A 16,226-nucleotide genomic window follows, 5' to 3' on the forward strand; every position below is an offset into this window, starting at 1 on the left:
ATCACAACCTCTGATCATCTGACCAGCAGAACACAGAATTTGGAAATTTATTATAACTCAAACCTGACTTGTACTTCTTAATACCTTAAAGTGTCACTGTCGTTAAATTTTTTTTTTGCAGAAATCAATAGTCCAGGCGATTTTAAGAAACTTTGTAATTGGGGTTTATTAGCTAAATCTGACATTATCTGCATGTAAAAAGCCTTTCCCCAGGTCCCCCCCCCCCCCCCCCCCCCCTCCTCTCCTTTCTGCTGTCCACTCCTCAGAATCAGAAAATCTGGACAGTTTTTTTATCTCTTTCATCAGTTGGATCCTGTCTGGTCTATGAAGAGGGGAGGGGGGAGGAGGAAGGAGCAAGATTAGCTGGCAGCTGAGAGGGAGAACAAAGGATTGCTCAGCAGGGGGGCTATTCAGAGCCCTAATTAGTGGTCAGATAGCTCCATGGTGCCTGTCAGAGGAGAGAGCCGGGATGTGAATGTAAATTAACTCTTTGTTGTCCTGTTTTTGCTGCCTTTACTTTCTCTCTCCACAGAAAAAGCATGAAGACAGGGAGAGCTTTAAACTGCTTTTTCATGATAAAAATGCATTTTTCGGCTAATACACCCAATTACAAAGTTTCTTAAAATCGCCTGTACTATTGATTTCTGCAATCAAATTTTAACGACAGTGACACTTTAATGTTGCCTCTTGCTTACTGGTGTTACAGCCTCTTGGTCCTTTCTGAGAAGGTGTGTATTTTACATGAGCCGATTATTGGCCAGGAGCGTTGCTAGAAATGACAGCGATTAGCTGAGAAGCAGGAAAATGCCGGATCTTCAGCTGATTGCATCTTTTGAACTGGGTTTAAAATTTATTGTTATCTGTCGCACGTCTCCCTGTTTAAACGGGATGGGCGGCCAATAACAAAGTAAAACTGACAGGACAGGTATGCATATATCCATGCTATCAGTTTCTAGATCCCATGAGTAGTGCATACATACCTTCTGCGCTGCTGTGTGATCTGGCATCCTGCTCTCCCGACCTGCTCTCCAACTACAGCTGTATCTTCAGGCCATCACCTCGTCCATAATGATTGACAGCTGGAGGAGGCAGGGCCAAAGATAAGGCGGGGCCAGAGAGCAGGACGGAAGAGCAAGAGAGTGGAATGCCAGGTCACACAGCAGAGCAGAAGGTATGTATGCAGTGCTTGTGGGATATGGAAACTGAAGTACAGATATATATATATATTTGTGATGTCAGTTTCCTTTGCCACATGAATGATACAAGGATCATTCATGAAGCCTGATTGCTCAAATAATTGGGACATGTAAAAGCATTGCAAACGCTCACCTGCGCTCGTTTACGGCCACCGTGGTCAAGAAATCTTCAAGTGTGGAAGGACTCTTAGATTAAAAACAGGGGAACTTCATTTCCCTAAGCATGTCACTCATAAGGGGAACTGGTTGCAGTAGAACTTTATAGGTGCTTTATGGCAAAAGAAGTGAATACATATGCATTCAAAAAATTTTATTTCCACAATTTTTTTGTTTTATTTTTACTTCATCAAACAGACTATTACCATGCATTACAGACACCGCCATATACTGCTTATACAAGAAAAAACTCAGACAAAGTAAGGATGGTTAAGGAGAAATTTATTGTATGTGTGTGTGTATGATTTGTGATTGTTACCTCCCATCACTCACGGAGAGCGTACAGCAACACACAGGACAGGAAAAACCCCCTGTGGAGGAAACCTGCAGGGAAGCCATGGCCACTGTATTGCCCTTCCTCTGGCATACTAAGGGAGGATAACACTATTAATCATCAATTATTTAGTTGGGGCTGTGTAGAGAGAGTGTATGTGTTAATTTGTGTCAGTGTGTGTGACTTTTAAAGGGGTTTTCTACACGAAAGGTACTGACGAGCTATCCACCGGAATGCTCATTAGTCACTGAATTACCGACACCCGGCACCAACGTCATTCAGTTGTTCAGTGACCCCACTACACAGTAATCAGTCTGTCTTAGTTCAATGTGGTCTGGTGACCATATGTAACTGCAGCTCAGGGGACATTTAAGTGAATAGGAGCTGAGCTGCAGTTTCACATTGTCACTGCTACACAGTAACCAGAGACAAACCTCATTCACTGTGCAGTGTGGGCTGCTCAGCTGATCAGTGCAGGTGCCGAGTGTTGGCACCTCGCCGATCAGTGACTGATGGGCTATCCTGTTGATAGCTCATCAGTACATTTTTCCTGGAAAACCCCTTTAAAAGTACTGTGTTGGTGTGTTGGAGGGTAAAGGGAATGATGTGTGTGTGCATGCGTGTTCTACCTTACCTGCTTCTTTTGGGTCATCTGTCATGGTCTTCTTAGTCGAGGATCTCAATCGATGTCCCGGGGTCCACTGCTGTTTCGATCTGGCTTATGATGTTACCAACCACTTTCCACTGACATGGATGCAAAATGATGTTCCTGCAGCGTGCGCATGAATATGGGTAACCCCATGGGCCTTGCACTTCGAACTCCCATGCGCTCCTCCTCCACCAACGAATGGCCCAGCTGTGATGGGGACGCCTCTGTCGGATCCATGCCCAGTGGAAAGGGTCCTGTGCCATAATCTGGAATCAAATAATTTATGATTGAATCATCTTTTCATGAAGGATTCATAATCATAGACTACACTTCTGGCTATACATATTTTTTTGATTACTAACCTCTTCACACGTAGTCTGGTCAATCCAAGCTCTGAAGTCCATCCGGTAAAGCAAATAGTTCCGTTGGTCGTGCAGCTCTTCCTTCCGCCATTCCCAGGATCTTCCTAAGGCCCACGCGTAGATCTCGTATCTGAAGTCCTCATCTTCTTCAAACTGGTTCGCTAGATAACTGAAGAAGAGAAAGTGAAGTCATGGTTTACTATATACTTCCATATCAGTGTAAAAGAATCTTGTCTGGATTTAATAATAGTAACAATGTGAAATTATGTTGATATGAACCTATATGGTACAAATGCTACATGCTAAAATCTATAGGCTTTTTATGCTTTCTCTGCATATAAATATTAAAATACCCTTTCACCTTTCTCCTATGTAATAAACATAATTGTTTTACAAACTATGATGGAAAAGCTGACTTAAAGCATCAGATTTACAATTACTTGACAGCATTCCCTTAGACATATACACATGAATAAACTCACAGGGATGCAAAAAAGTACTCTTTATACTCCTCGATGGTCAGTCCAGCTCTCTTGAAGTACGCGAGGGTCATTGCTAGCAGATACTAGTAAGAGAAGAAGGGAGTTATGTTTTAGCTATATGTGGTGATTATATGTCTATGTGTAATATTACAGGACCATCATCTTCACACACCCAATTCACCCAAGCAGTATATAAGTACCTTGTCCGAGATCCGTAGGCAGATGTCCTTGGCCAAAAACAGTTGGATGTCCTCGTCGTCTAAGAAACAAGTTGAAAAAAAGATAGTTTCAGTCCAAAACTGTTTTTAAATGACAAGAAGATGAATGGACGATACGTATTTCTGTCCCTTTGATTGTTGTCAGGGAACAGCACAGTGCAAGCAGCTGTGTCTCTATCTGTTCCTGTTGCTCAGCTCTGTTTAGATGGCGGGAAATGTAGAACATAAAGCAGTGATGCTAACAAGCAGGACCGGCATAAGCTATGGGGGAACCAAATAGGTAAGTAACCTTTTTTACTTTTACAGTTAAAAATTTACTTTTATTTGTATTAATAAGAATAATATTTTTATGAGAATGATATGCTCATGTGTTTTTTTGGTATAGTATATTACTATGAGTCTTCCTGTCATTGTGGGAATATGTGACAGCATACTTTGTGTAGATATGTGATGTAGTATTTTATATATTTTGATATTTTGCTGTCCAGTGGAACAACTGTGTCTTACATTTCTGTGTAGGGATTTTACCTTCAAGTCCCAGCCCGAACACAGGTAAGCAGACCTCGACTAACATTATCATGTATCCCTATCATGCTGTAAGTTTGGATCCTTAGGCCTGTGGATGGGCTGGGACTTGCAGCTGTAATATGGATACCAAAATCTGTCTGTATTATAATACTCTGAACCTGGCCTAATGGGCATGATGATTAGACTGTGTTCAGAACACAAATGTGGACACAAACACACATGTTCACACATTTACATAATTACATCCTAATACATTATCTGGACTCTGCAGTTTTCTCTGAATTGTTTGTCTGGGCTTTGTCATGTGATCAGCATTACCGGGCTTTATCATAGATGTTTCTCTTATTATGAATAAACCTGATAATGCTGATCACATAGTAAGGTCCACACAGTCAATTTAGGTAAAGTTAATCAATTAGGCTCTAATTATGTAAAGAAAGGAATGAAAATGTGAATGTTTGAACATTGGCCAAGGCCCAGCATGGCAGAGCTTTCGGCTATGTTCACACATTTGGCCTCCGGCATCTGGGCATCCCACACTGCCAATCAATGCGCTGCAGCCGGACAGTGCACTTATTGGCTGAGCGGGGCATCCAGGGGCCGAGAGCCACAGAACGAGCTGGAGCACAGACTGGGTATTGTATGCACCGGGCCACGGGGGTTAAGAGGGCTGACACTTACATACTTACATACATACGAGTATGTAATACTATTAAAACTGACAGGAGGGGACTCACAGCAGATTTTTCTGCGAACTCGCAGCATGAAATCCATAGCAATTCTGTTACATGTGAAGCAACTCTAAGTGTGCATTCACACATACCAGATCTGCAGCAGATTTGATGGCGCATATTTTAAGTTGCAGTTTTCATGCTGCAGATTTCATTGTTCCTAAATGATTAAACACATCATGGAATCTGCTACAGATGCTTTATGTTTGAATTGACCCTAAGGGTAGTTTCACACCTAACAGATCTGCAGCGGATCTCAGGCTGCGAATTTGCAGCGCGACCCGCTGTGAATCCATGCCCTATACCCTCTATGGCAGACAAACACGCAGCAGGGATGTACATCCCACTGGGAGAGCGTCTGCAGCCCGCCCCGTTAACCCCTCCGCCGCCGGAGCTGATACTGCTCCTGATCCCAGCCCCGGCCTCTTCCGGCTTGTTTCGCTTGTTCCCGGAACATCCCGCTCCCGCCACAGCGCACTGATTGGCTGAGCGGGACATGAAGACGTTGGGACCCTCGAGTCAAGCAGGGGGGGGGGTTAACGGGGCGGGCTGCAGACATTCTCCCAGCGGGATGTACATCCCGCTGCAAGTTTGTCTGCCATAGAGGGTATAGGGCACGGATCCGCAGCGGGTCGCGCTGCAAATTCGCAGCGTGAGATCCGCTGCGGATCCGTTAGGTTTGAAACTACCCTAAGGGTGCCTTCACACCTAGAGACTCGCACCGTAAATTACGCTGCGAGTCGTCTAGGTCCTGGCAGATCACTTTCACTACATACACGCAGCGGTCTGAATGACCGCTACGTGTATGTAATTCTGCCGGCCCCTTAACCCCTTCAGCTGCCGCCCGCCTAGCGCTTCCACTCCACTGTATACATTACCTCACGGGGTCCCGGCGCACTGCTCTCAGTGTATTGCCCAGCCGCAGCCACTGATTGGCCGGGCAGGAGAGCAGTACGCCGGGACCCCGTGCAGAGAGGACAGGTAATGTATACAGAGCAGGAGCGGGAGGCAGGCGGAAGCTGAAGGGGTTAAGGGGCCGGCAGAATTACATACATGCAGCGGTCGTTCAGAACGCTGCGTGTATCTAGTGAAAGTGATCTGCCAGGACCTAGACGACTCGCAGCGTAATTTACGCTGCGAGTCGCTAGGTGTGAAGGCACCCTAAAGCAGAAAAACGACAATGGATTGTCTGGTCTTGATCATTGGGAGGGGCAGGGAATTTTACCAAGCAGGTTCAGGAATGCAGCTATTTCTTCTGGCTGCAGGTCGGGGTCCTTCCTCCTCTTCATGATGGTGGTCATTGATCTGTTATATAAGAAATAGATTTTACTGTCAGAATTCCAGCGATACAAGATGCAACATAGCATAGGCATATAAGAATAAGTGAACAATTTATTTAAAAATAAAAAATCCATTGTAATGTAAGGAGAATATATGACCTGTCTTTGGCTAAGAGGAAGTAACAGTTATATAATAGATGAGTGTTGTGCTGTGAATAGTATAGGAGATGAGGTGTAATGCAGTAAGTGAGGATTTGCAGCGATACAAAATCTTGTACTTACGTCTCCTCTTCATAAAGGTCGATCAGTTCTCTCTTCCTCTTCCTCGCCATCTTTTAAAATGGAAAAAGGAATATCATATTATATTATAATATTATATATATTATAATATTAAAAAAGGAATATTGCCATGAATATGTGGGAACATGGATTCTGAAGAAGATATTACATGTTATTTTGGCATGAATTTGCACTATGAGCACTGTGCTTGTATTATAACACAGTATAGCTTTAGGCTCAAATGCTGCCATGGTGCCTGAAGGGACCCTGAAGCCTCCCAATACACAAGAAAACACATGTATTATAAGCGCATGGTATATGTTTTTTTTACTTTTTTTTTTTGGGGGGGGGGGGGGGGCACCAAGAGCACCAAGTTACAAATCTTTTGAATTGGTTTTTATACTCCTGGACGAATAAAAAGTTAGGTGGTGTTGCAATAGCATCACCATTTACCTACTGTGGACATACGGTATGTATCAGTGCGTTGCACACTGCTCCTTATTGCGGCAGTGGCACAATTGTACAGCAGTGTCAAATCTTCCCAACTCACCAAGGATAATGCAGAAACCTTAAGCAGCTGCTAAATGGCATGAAGTCGCAGTTTTATTTAAAAAAAAAAAAAAAAAAAGATACATTTGTTTAATAAAAACAATGTATTTCTAGGTCCAAGAAATGCATTGTTTTTATGAGACGAATAAATAAAATTTTATCCTGGATCATCTGTTACTACATGCCGTTTAATGTTAAGCATATACGCATATACTCACCACAGGTGATCGGTGTCCCGCGCAATGGCTTCGTTCTGGTCCCGTGGGGCCGTTCAAATCATGCTCACATCACCTGCTACTGTGACCCCACATCTGTCTCCTGTGATGGAAGGCCGTAAGTCATGCTTTCCAATGCATTCTTTATGGGAGAGCGTGACTTCCGGCCTTCAATCACAGGAGACAGAAGAGGGGTCACAGGAGAGGATGACGTGAGCGTGCACCGGGACACTAATCTCCTGGGGTGATTAAAGCGAATGTATTGTTTTTTCATTTGCTCAAGCGCCTGGCTGGCAAAGTGAGCTGGCCCAGCAGCAGTGCAGACAGGGCCATATTTACCACTAGGCACCTGTGGTCCAGTGCCTAGGGAAGCACCTTGCGTGGGGGCAGCACCAGGGAGCAGGGGGAAGGAAACAGCTTTTTTTTTAGTTTTTATTTTCTCAGTCTCCCATCTCCCGTTCAGAGTGGACAGTAAATCTGGTGTCTTTTCGAGGGGGAGGGGGGTTATGGTGGTATTGGTCAGGTCAGGTGTGGTGGGGCGGTGTTAAATATGATGCCTGGAGCTATCAGTTACCAATCCTGTGGTGAACATTTGTTCATGTTTTAAGCAGTTAAAAACCATGAAAGACATGATTCAGACAATGTGGAGAAATGCATGTGGCCAAAACCAGGCTCCCAATTCTCCATGATGCTAACTGGTGCGTAAAGATGGGGCGGCCTTAGGTTTAGTGCCTAGGGTGTGTGTGTGTGTGTTGTCCACCGCTGTAGAAACAGAAAAACAGAAGAAAAATCTACAATATATGAGATTAGTTACCTGGAACTGAAGTCGTCTCTTCTAAGCATAAACAAAAACAGTAAAGAAATGGTTATTATAAGTCCTTTATTCTAAGAGAAATAATGTAAATAATAAATTCCGTGACACTGGCACCCCCTTTTTGCATTATGACTTCTCTACTCTAAATATTGCCGTTTTCATACCTTATTTTATATCATACGTTAGGGTGTTTGTTCCAGTAAAAAGAGATCTGGGGACTGTGCTTAAAGGACAACTCCCACGGGACCCCCCCCCCCCCAAAAAAAAAAAAACACAGACACACACAGACACCATATTCACCATCCCTCCGGTGACGATCGCCACTCGATTCGCCCGCTGTCCGCCTCTCCATCGCCGCCGTCCATCGATGTCCCTGATGTCCAGGGAACGAAAAAGGCTGCCTGTGCGCTTGCGCACCGGCAGCCTTTTCATTGGCTGGAGCGCATCACATGGCTTCCAGCAAGCTCAGCCAATCAGGGCACATGCGCACCAGCAGCCTTTTCCATCCCATTCAATTTTCATGAAGACGCAGAGGAGGAAGAAGACCCGGACCGCCCCTCGGCTCTGACGTCGTCGTCACCAGATTCCGCCCGGGAGAAGAGGACCGTGACGACCGTAATAGGTAATGTATACATTCTTTAACTTCCGGAGGGGGGGGGGGGGGGGGGTCGGGGGTCCGAAAGTGGGGGAAGGGGGCCAGACCAGGTATTTAACCACATTACAAAGTTATATAACTTTGTTATGTGTGTTAAATAAGCAAAGTAAATTTTTCCTGGGAGTTGTCCTTTGATGCTAGAGTACCCCTTTAATTCTAGTGTATCCTGGGTCCCATATTACCATGTTTCACATGCACCCATCAGGTCCAAAACATCCAAGTTCTAATGAAAATGTTCTGTGTTTATATTCTGTGTAATGTGTGATATAATACGGACCCTAAAATGCATCTATATTCTGGTCATTTAAGAACAGTTCTGACCTGATCAGTGAGATAATATATAACTATTATATCCAGTGATTTACAGGGACGTCGTCTCTGATTATAGATGTTCCTTTTTCCTTTTCGGAAGGATAGGACAATATCTAATGACATCTTTGTCCCCTAATTTTTTTCAAACTTCCACATGCTCTAGAGCTAAATAGCACACATCCTTGTATACTGCCACCCTGCTGCTGGTGCCCATACTGGGCCCTACAGCAGCCCTATCCACAAATAAACTAAATCCCAGGGGCAGTAAATGACCAAATAACCAGTTGCCAAAATTAACATTAAAACATTTATTTTTATTTTTTTTTTGATGAAATAAAGATGCATTTGTGTGTATCTGTTTTGACCCGTTTTTCTATTGACTGCCATTACAAAAAAAAAGATCAAAATGATTTTCACAATCACGGTATGACAGTGCTATTTTTGCAAACATTCCGCCAAAATCGCGCCAAAAAAAACTTTATTTTACTGTGAATTGCAAAATAGCACTAATGAACTCTAATGAATGCTATGTGTGTGTACATAGCCTAATATACTGTATAATACTAAGTCACATAAAGAACAATGGAGGAGATATACAGTATTGTATATTGCAATATTATATAACAATGGGATTATAATATAATATAATAATGGTATTGCTCTCTTATAATAAGAATGTCCTCTGTTGCCCATAGCAACCAATCAAAGCTCATCTTTAATTATACCAGATCTCATTAATATAGGAAAGCTGACCTGTGATTGGTTGCTATGGGCAACAAAGAATATTATTACTATAACTCTGCTTGAGCAATCGCCCCCAAATTCTTTATAATTATAGATAACCATATAATAATAATTTATCCTAATCATAAGTGTTGGGATTTATTCTTTATTACTATGGCGCTCCAGTGTGCTGTTTATATGTAAGAGACATTTTATAGATATGCTAATTATCCTGTTTGGTGAACTTGGGGCGTCCTTCACCCCAGCCCGCTCCTCTGCTAGTATTCTTTATTCGTTAGGGGGTGATGAGAAGCGGGCAGTGGTAAAGGACGCCCCCAGTGCACCAAACAGGATAATCTGCATATCTATAAAATCTGACATATTAACAGCACACTGGAGCGCCATAATAGAGGGACCATGGACGTCTTTGTATAATGCCCTACTGGCTGCCCAAACCTACCGATAGATTCCCTATAATAATTGTTCTGGATATTACTATAATGTATAATTACTACATCACCAAAAAGATAAGAACTGAATCACAATTGCACAAAAGAGTTAAAAAATTTTTTTATTATTAATGAATAAAAACACAATGAAAACATTAATAGAAAGAACAGTGAGCCATGACTGTTTACACGTAAACCAGTAACAAGGGGGACTCAGAGTGGGGGAGCACTTACTATGGTGCAAATAACATATCACATAAAGTGCAGTACAATAGCAGCATAGTACATGAGGTAATACATAACAGCAGGATTACAGGGAAGCACAGACATCAAACTGCAGGTGCAGAACAGAACATCTGACTACATACTCTTTCAGACCGATGCGAGTATGTAATGCAGCCACTCCCTTAACCCCTTCAGCTCCCACTCGTTTGCAGCGCTATCTGTATATACATTACGGGGTTCTGGCGTCCTGCTCTCCCGCCCAGCCAATCAGTGTGCCGAGTGCCGAGCCACAGCCACTGATTGGCTGGGCGGGAGAGTAGGACAGACAGCGGGGGAGCCTAGCGGGAGCTGAAGGGGTTAAGGGGGCGGCTGCATTACATACTCGCAGTGGTCTTTCAGACCGCTAACTCGTAGCGGATCTCGCTGCAAAACTCGCTGCGAAATTTCCACTGCAAGTCGGTACGTGTGAAGGCACCCTAAAATACATAACAAGGAGATAATAGCACTGTATTACAGTAACAATGTCCTCTGTTGCCCATAGCAACCAATCACAGCTCATATTTAATTATACTAGAGCTCATTAATATAGGAAAACTTAGCAGTGATTGGTTGCTATGGGCAACAGGGGACATTATTACTATAAAAGACGCTATGGAAGAGATAGATTACAGTTTCTTATAATAATAATGTCCTATCTTAATCATAGCAACCAATCACAGATCTGCATTCATTACACCAGAGCTCATTAATATAGGAAAGCTGAGCTGTGATTGGTTGCTATGGGCAACAAAGAAGATTATTATTGTAAATGACCCAATGGGGAGATATATTGCACTTTCTTACAGTAATAATGTCCTCTGTTGCCCATAGCAACCAATCACAGCTCTGCTTTCATTATAGCAGAGCCCATTAGTATAGGAAAGCTGAGCTGGGATTGGTTGCTATGGGCAACCAAGGACAATATTATTGTAAAACAGCTTGATCAATCTCCCACAATTACTTTCATAGTTACATATAACAATAGAATAATAATAATGGGGATAAACATTACAAAAAATCACCAGGAGAATTGTGCTGCTACTTTACCTCTGAAGACTTGTAGACGGTTGGTGATGTCTCTCAGGTCGCGCTGATGTACAGTCGGGTCTCCTCTTCCTCCGCAGAATACAGGAAATACTCACAAAGTCGCAAAATCAGGAACAAAATGAAGCCGGTCTGTTCTCCAAAGGAGCAATCGCTGACTGGCAACAGTTGATGTTGTTTGTTTATCTTTCCATCGAAATCCTGCGATCCTATTGGCTGATGCCAACGACAACCAGATCCTGTGATCCTATTGGCTGATGCCTGCAGCGCTAAGATCCTGCGATCCTATTGGCTGATTGCACCTATTATGGCCATTCTACCCATCAATGTCTATGGCAAAGACCACAGTAATGTCATGCAGCATTTATATTATAAGACTTTTCAGTTACAGCCAGAACCTGAGGATATCCTTATATTTTTTTCTCCTTGTGTCTGTAGTGGGAGCTGCCATGTTTATCTATAAGTTTCTTTGGCTAATTTAGAATAAGCAAGGGCAAAGGTCATGTCTCCAAGCATTGCCTAATGTGCAACAGGTTTCCAAAACTGATGCCTGGAGGTATATAACATTGATCTGTTATGTTATATTCATTTTGGGGTCTCATTGCCTGAAAATTTTTCTTTAAACTGTTTTGGAGAATTCCTGTTCCTACAATTAGCATAAACACCTTGGACCTTCTTGTACAACATCACATCCTCTCCTTCAGCCACTCCTCGAGAAAGTACTGACCAAATGCATTGGAGGGTGCGGTGGAGGGGCGGCATGTGTGCTGGCTATGACTCCTAGGGGTGCTACGGTCAGAGGCTGTTCTATTAAATAGCTAAAGGGCAACTGAGCCTCTATTTTCGATAAGTTTTGTTATTTACCTCTAGGCCACTATTGTATATATTTGATGCACTATGCCCTTTATTTTGTGATGTTATGATGATTGATTCGATAGGAGTCCTATGGTCATCTAGAGTCATTCTGTTGTCCCATTTCGGTTTTCTGTATTACTCTATATATCTTTTATATCTATATGTCCAGGTGTGTTAATGTTTTTATGGGATTATATGGGAGTCATTAATAAAAGTTTAATCATTTACATGAATTTGGTGTTATGTGGGTCTTATTAGGGGCTATTTTGGTTGTTCAACATCAGATATTGACCTTACAAATATATATTGGGCTGAATGGGAACAAATTCCCATAGACAAACTCCAATATCCTGTGCAATATGACACTTATATGTAGTAGGAGAAACTGCAATTATCATCCAGAAGAGTAAACTGTAAACATGGAACTACTTATAGCCTAAAATTTGGATTTAAGAACGAAAGGGGGAAAAAAAGGGGGGAGGATAAAATACTGCATCTCTTTTAAGGGATAAGTGAAAAGAGGACAGTGGCACAGCTATAGGGGGTGCAGAGGTATGGTGCGATGCGGGGTAATTTACCTCTAAGACTAACAAAAGGGGGCTTTTACACACTCAGGATAACTTTAACCACCAACTCCTCTGTACGAAACATTGATACATCTAACAAATGAAGAGATTATTTTTAAAAAGAAATTGTTGTGCTATGCAGACTGTCAAAAATGGGCTCTGTACCCACTCAGGATAACTTTAATCACCAACTCCTGTTCGAAACATTGATTCATCTAACAAATGAAGAGATTATTAAAAAAAAAATATTCTGCAATGCATACTGTCAAAAATGTGTCAGGCAGACTTCACAGATTGCCGATTGAACTGATCAATGCTATGCTAGGCAATGGAATAGCATTGATCAGTATATGAAATCTAATCATTACATATTTAACTGTAAAAAAAAAAAAAGTGTTAAAAATAGTCTAAAAGGAAAAAGTTTTTAAATAAAAAAAAAACTGATAAAATGAGCCACAATTAAAGATAAAATTACCTCCTTTACTATTATAAAAATAAATATATGTAAAATATGAAAAAATATATAATATATAGAGATGAGCGAACCGGGTTCGTGTTCGAGTCGATCTGAACCCGAACATTCGGTATTTGATTAGCTGGGGCTGCTGAACTTGGATAAAGCTCTAAGGTTGTCTGTAAAACATGGATACAGCCAATGACTATATCCATGTTTTTCACATAGCCTTAGGGCTTTATCCAACTTCAGCAGCCACCGCTAATCAAATGCCGAAAGTTCGGGTTTACTGCCCACTCTGCTGGGGGCTCTTGTGGCCACAGGTTGTATCATACCTCCCAACCGTCCCGGATCAAGCGGGACAGTCCCGATTTGGGGGTGATGTCCCGCTGTCCCGGAACGGCCCCCCTGTGTCCCGCAGGCGTCACTGAAGCCATCTGACAGTGTGAGCGGCTCCTGCAGCTGCTGACAGTGTCAGCTTCTGGAGCAGCCGGCCGGATACACAGCTCAGCTGCTGCCCCGGAAGCTCTCTGCTCCAGCCCCGCGGTACCTGCATCCCTCTTCTCTCCTCTTATCTCCCGTGTGCTGCCGCGGCTTTTGGTGACGTCACAGTTCAGGGACAGGCCAGAGAAGATGAAAGCAGATACCGTGGGGCTGGAGCTGTGAGCTGCGGGGGCAGGGGGCTGTGTGTGACGCTGCCTGCTCCTCTCCTACTTTGTCCCTGATCTGTGACCAGCTGGGATCTGACTAGGTGAGTATATGTTGTTTTTATTATTTTCTGTCAGGGATGGGTCTTCAGTGGGATTAACTGGGGAGGGGGGGTTACTACAGGGGGATTAACTGGGGAGGGGGGGTTACTACAGTGGGATTAACTGGGGAGGGGGGTTACTACAGGGGGATTAACTGGGGGAGGGGGGGTTACTACAATAGGATTAACTGGGGAGGGGGGATTACTACAATAGCATTAACTGGGGGAGGGGGGATAACTACAATAGCATTAACTGGGGGAGGGGGGATTACTACAGTGGGATTAACTGGGGGAGGGGGGATTACTACAGTGGGATTAACTGAGGGAGGGGGGATTACTACAATAGCATTAACTGGGGGAGGGGGGATTACTACAATAGCATTAACTGGGGGAGGGGGGATTACTACAGTGGGATTAACTGGGGGAGGGGGGATTACTACAGTGGGATTAACTGGGGGAGGGGGGTTACTACAGTGGGATTAACTGGGGGAGGGGGGATTACTACAATAGGATTAACTGGGGAGGGGGGATAACTACAGTGTGTCCTGGGGGAGGGGGGATTACTACAGTGTGTCCTGGGGGAGGGGGGATTACTACAGTGTGTTCTATGGGGAGGGGGGTTACTACAGTGTGTCCTGGGGGGAGGGGGGTAACTACAGTGTGTTTTAGGGGGAGGGGGGATTACTACAGTGTGTTCTAGGGGGAGGGGGGGTTACTACAGTGTGTCCTGGGGGGAGGGGGGTAACTACAGTGTGTTCTAGGGGGAGGGGGGATTACTACAGTGTGTTCTAGGGGAGGGGGGATTACTACAGTGTGTTCTAGGGGGAGGGGGATTACTACAGTGTGTTCTAGGGGGAGGGGGGATTACTACAGTGTGTTCTAGGGGGAGGGGGGATTACTACAGTGTGTTCTAGGGGGAGGGGGGTTACTACAGTTGGACCTTTGGGGAGATGGGGGTTACTACAATGGGATATGGGGCACAGAGAGTTACTGTGAAGCAGATGAGGATTATACTGGAGACAGGAGCCTAAAATGTTTGTCTCGCAGATGGCCGGAGAGGTTTTCAAGATGGCCGTGCATGATGGCAAAGAACCACAAAAGTTATCAACAAGAGAAGACGTCCCATGTGAGTGACTGAATAACTGCACTATAATCACCTATAAGGTCTGCAGGTGTACAGCCTCATCTACTGCTATATGGTCAGTGCTGAGGGAGAGGACTGCTCTGTGAATAGTGGATGTTATGCAGTAATAGTATGGGGGGGATAAGTCACTATGCGGTGAAGATCTGGTGGTAAAATTTGTTTACTATATAATGGTAATAGGCAATGGGGGCGTGTCCATAGGGGCGTGGCACATTGCCGTGACTGTCCCTCTTTCCTCCGAGCAAAAGTTGGGAGGTATGGTTGTATCATGCCTCCGGCCACTAGAGGTTGCCTCTCACCGTTAGCGCTGCAGAGCACAGATTAGTGTCACTATGAGCCTGCAGAGAAAGGTAGTGGGTTACTGCAGGGGAGGTAATGTATAGTTTGTGTATATTAATATATTATCTAAAGTGGGAGGGGGACACAGATGGTCCTGGGACCCGTCCTGTCAGCCTGGGCCCACACAAGTAGTTTCAGCAGGTTAATGTTGTCTGCAAAAGCTATTGCTTTTGCAGACAACCTTAACACAGGTCTGCGGTACTCCCTCTATACGGCATCAGTACCTGGCAGAGAGAGCTGGTGTCGAGGAGGAGCATGGGCTGCTTGGGTGCAGGGAGGGGGTGGGGCACATGACCTGCATTAGCCTGGAGGGAGGGAGAGCACAGCAGTGGTGAGTGCTCATGGAGGCCCAGGGAAGGGTTCTGTCAGGTTTCCCTCAGCAATGCAGGGAGTTTATCCCCCTTTTCCTTTCCCAGCTCTCAGTGCCCCCTGTGCTAATCCCCCTCCTTCCCCAGCTCTCAGTGCCCCCATGCTTATCCCCCCTCCTACCCCAGCTCTCAATGCCCCCTGTGCTTATCCCCCCTCCTACCCCAGCTCTCAGTGCCCCCTGTGCTTATCCCCCCTCCTCCCCCAGCTCTCAGTGCCCCCTGTGCTTATCCCCTCTCCTTCCCCGGCTCTCAGTGCCCCCTGTGCTTATCCCCCTTCCTTCTCCAGCTCTCAGTGCTCCCTGTGCTTATCCCCCCTCCTTCCCCAGCTCTCAGTGCCCCCTGTGCTTATCTCCCCTCCTTCCACAGCTCTCAGTACTCCCTGTGCGTATCCCCCCTCCTTCTCCTGCTCTCAGTGCCCCCTGTGCTTATCCCCCCTCCTTTCCCAGCTCTCATTGCCCCCTGTGCTTATCCTCCCTCCTTCCCCAGCTCTCAGTGCCCCCTGTGCTTACCCC

At 44.5% G+C, this 16,226-nt stretch overlaps 1 protein-coding gene across 2 annotated transcripts; it reads right to left on the reverse strand.

Moving 5' to 3' along the window:
* Positions 1 to 1,544: 1,544 nt before the first annotated feature.
* LOC138768989 (speedy protein 1-A-like) lies at positions 1,545 to 11,424 on the reverse strand. 2 transcript variants are annotated; one of them, XM_069947114.1, is made up of 8 exons: positions 11,244 to 11,424; positions 7,794 to 7,814; positions 6,219 to 6,268; positions 5,882 to 5,961; positions 3,380 to 3,438; positions 3,180 to 3,262; positions 2,698 to 2,866; positions 1,545 to 2,601 (listed from the first exon to the last, which is right to left on the reverse strand). In XM_069947114.1, the coding sequence occupies exons 3-8, from the start codon at positions 6,266 to 6,268 to the stop codon at positions 2,353 to 2,355; spliced, it is 690 nt and encodes a 229-aa protein (XP_069803215.1). In that variant the 5' UTR covers positions 7,794 to 7,814; positions 11,244 to 11,424; the 3' UTR covers positions 1,545 to 2,352. The 2 variants fall into 2 exon arrangements, with proteins under 2 accessions (XP_069803215.1, XP_069803216.1); XM_069947115.1 differs by lacking the exon at positions 7,794 to 7,814.
* Positions 11,425 to 16,226: the final 4,802 nt, after the last annotated feature.

This window comes from Dendropsophus ebraccatus, chromosome 12 (assembly GCF_027789765.1).
Source record: "Dendropsophus ebraccatus isolate aDenEbr1 chromosome 12, aDenEbr1.pat, whole genome shotgun sequence".
Lineage (NCBI taxonomy): Eukaryota > Metazoa > Chordata > Amphibia > Anura > Hylidae > Dendropsophus > Dendropsophus ebraccatus.

Excerpts from the sequence above, each read along its gene's own strand:
- LOC138768989 (XM_069947115.1), bottom strand. The coding sequence starts at position 6,268 with ATGGCGAGGAAGAGGAAGAGAGAACTGATCGACCTTTATGAAGAGGAG. Across the intron at positions 5,962-6,218 it reads GACCTTTATGAAGAGGAGAC|ATCAATGACCACCATCATGA; the intron begins GTAAGTACAAGA and ends CTTATATAACAG. Across the intron at positions 2,867-3,179 it reads GAGTACTTTTTTGCATCCCT|TTATCTAGCGAACCAGTTTG; the intron begins GTGAGTTTATTC and ends TCTCTTCTTCAG.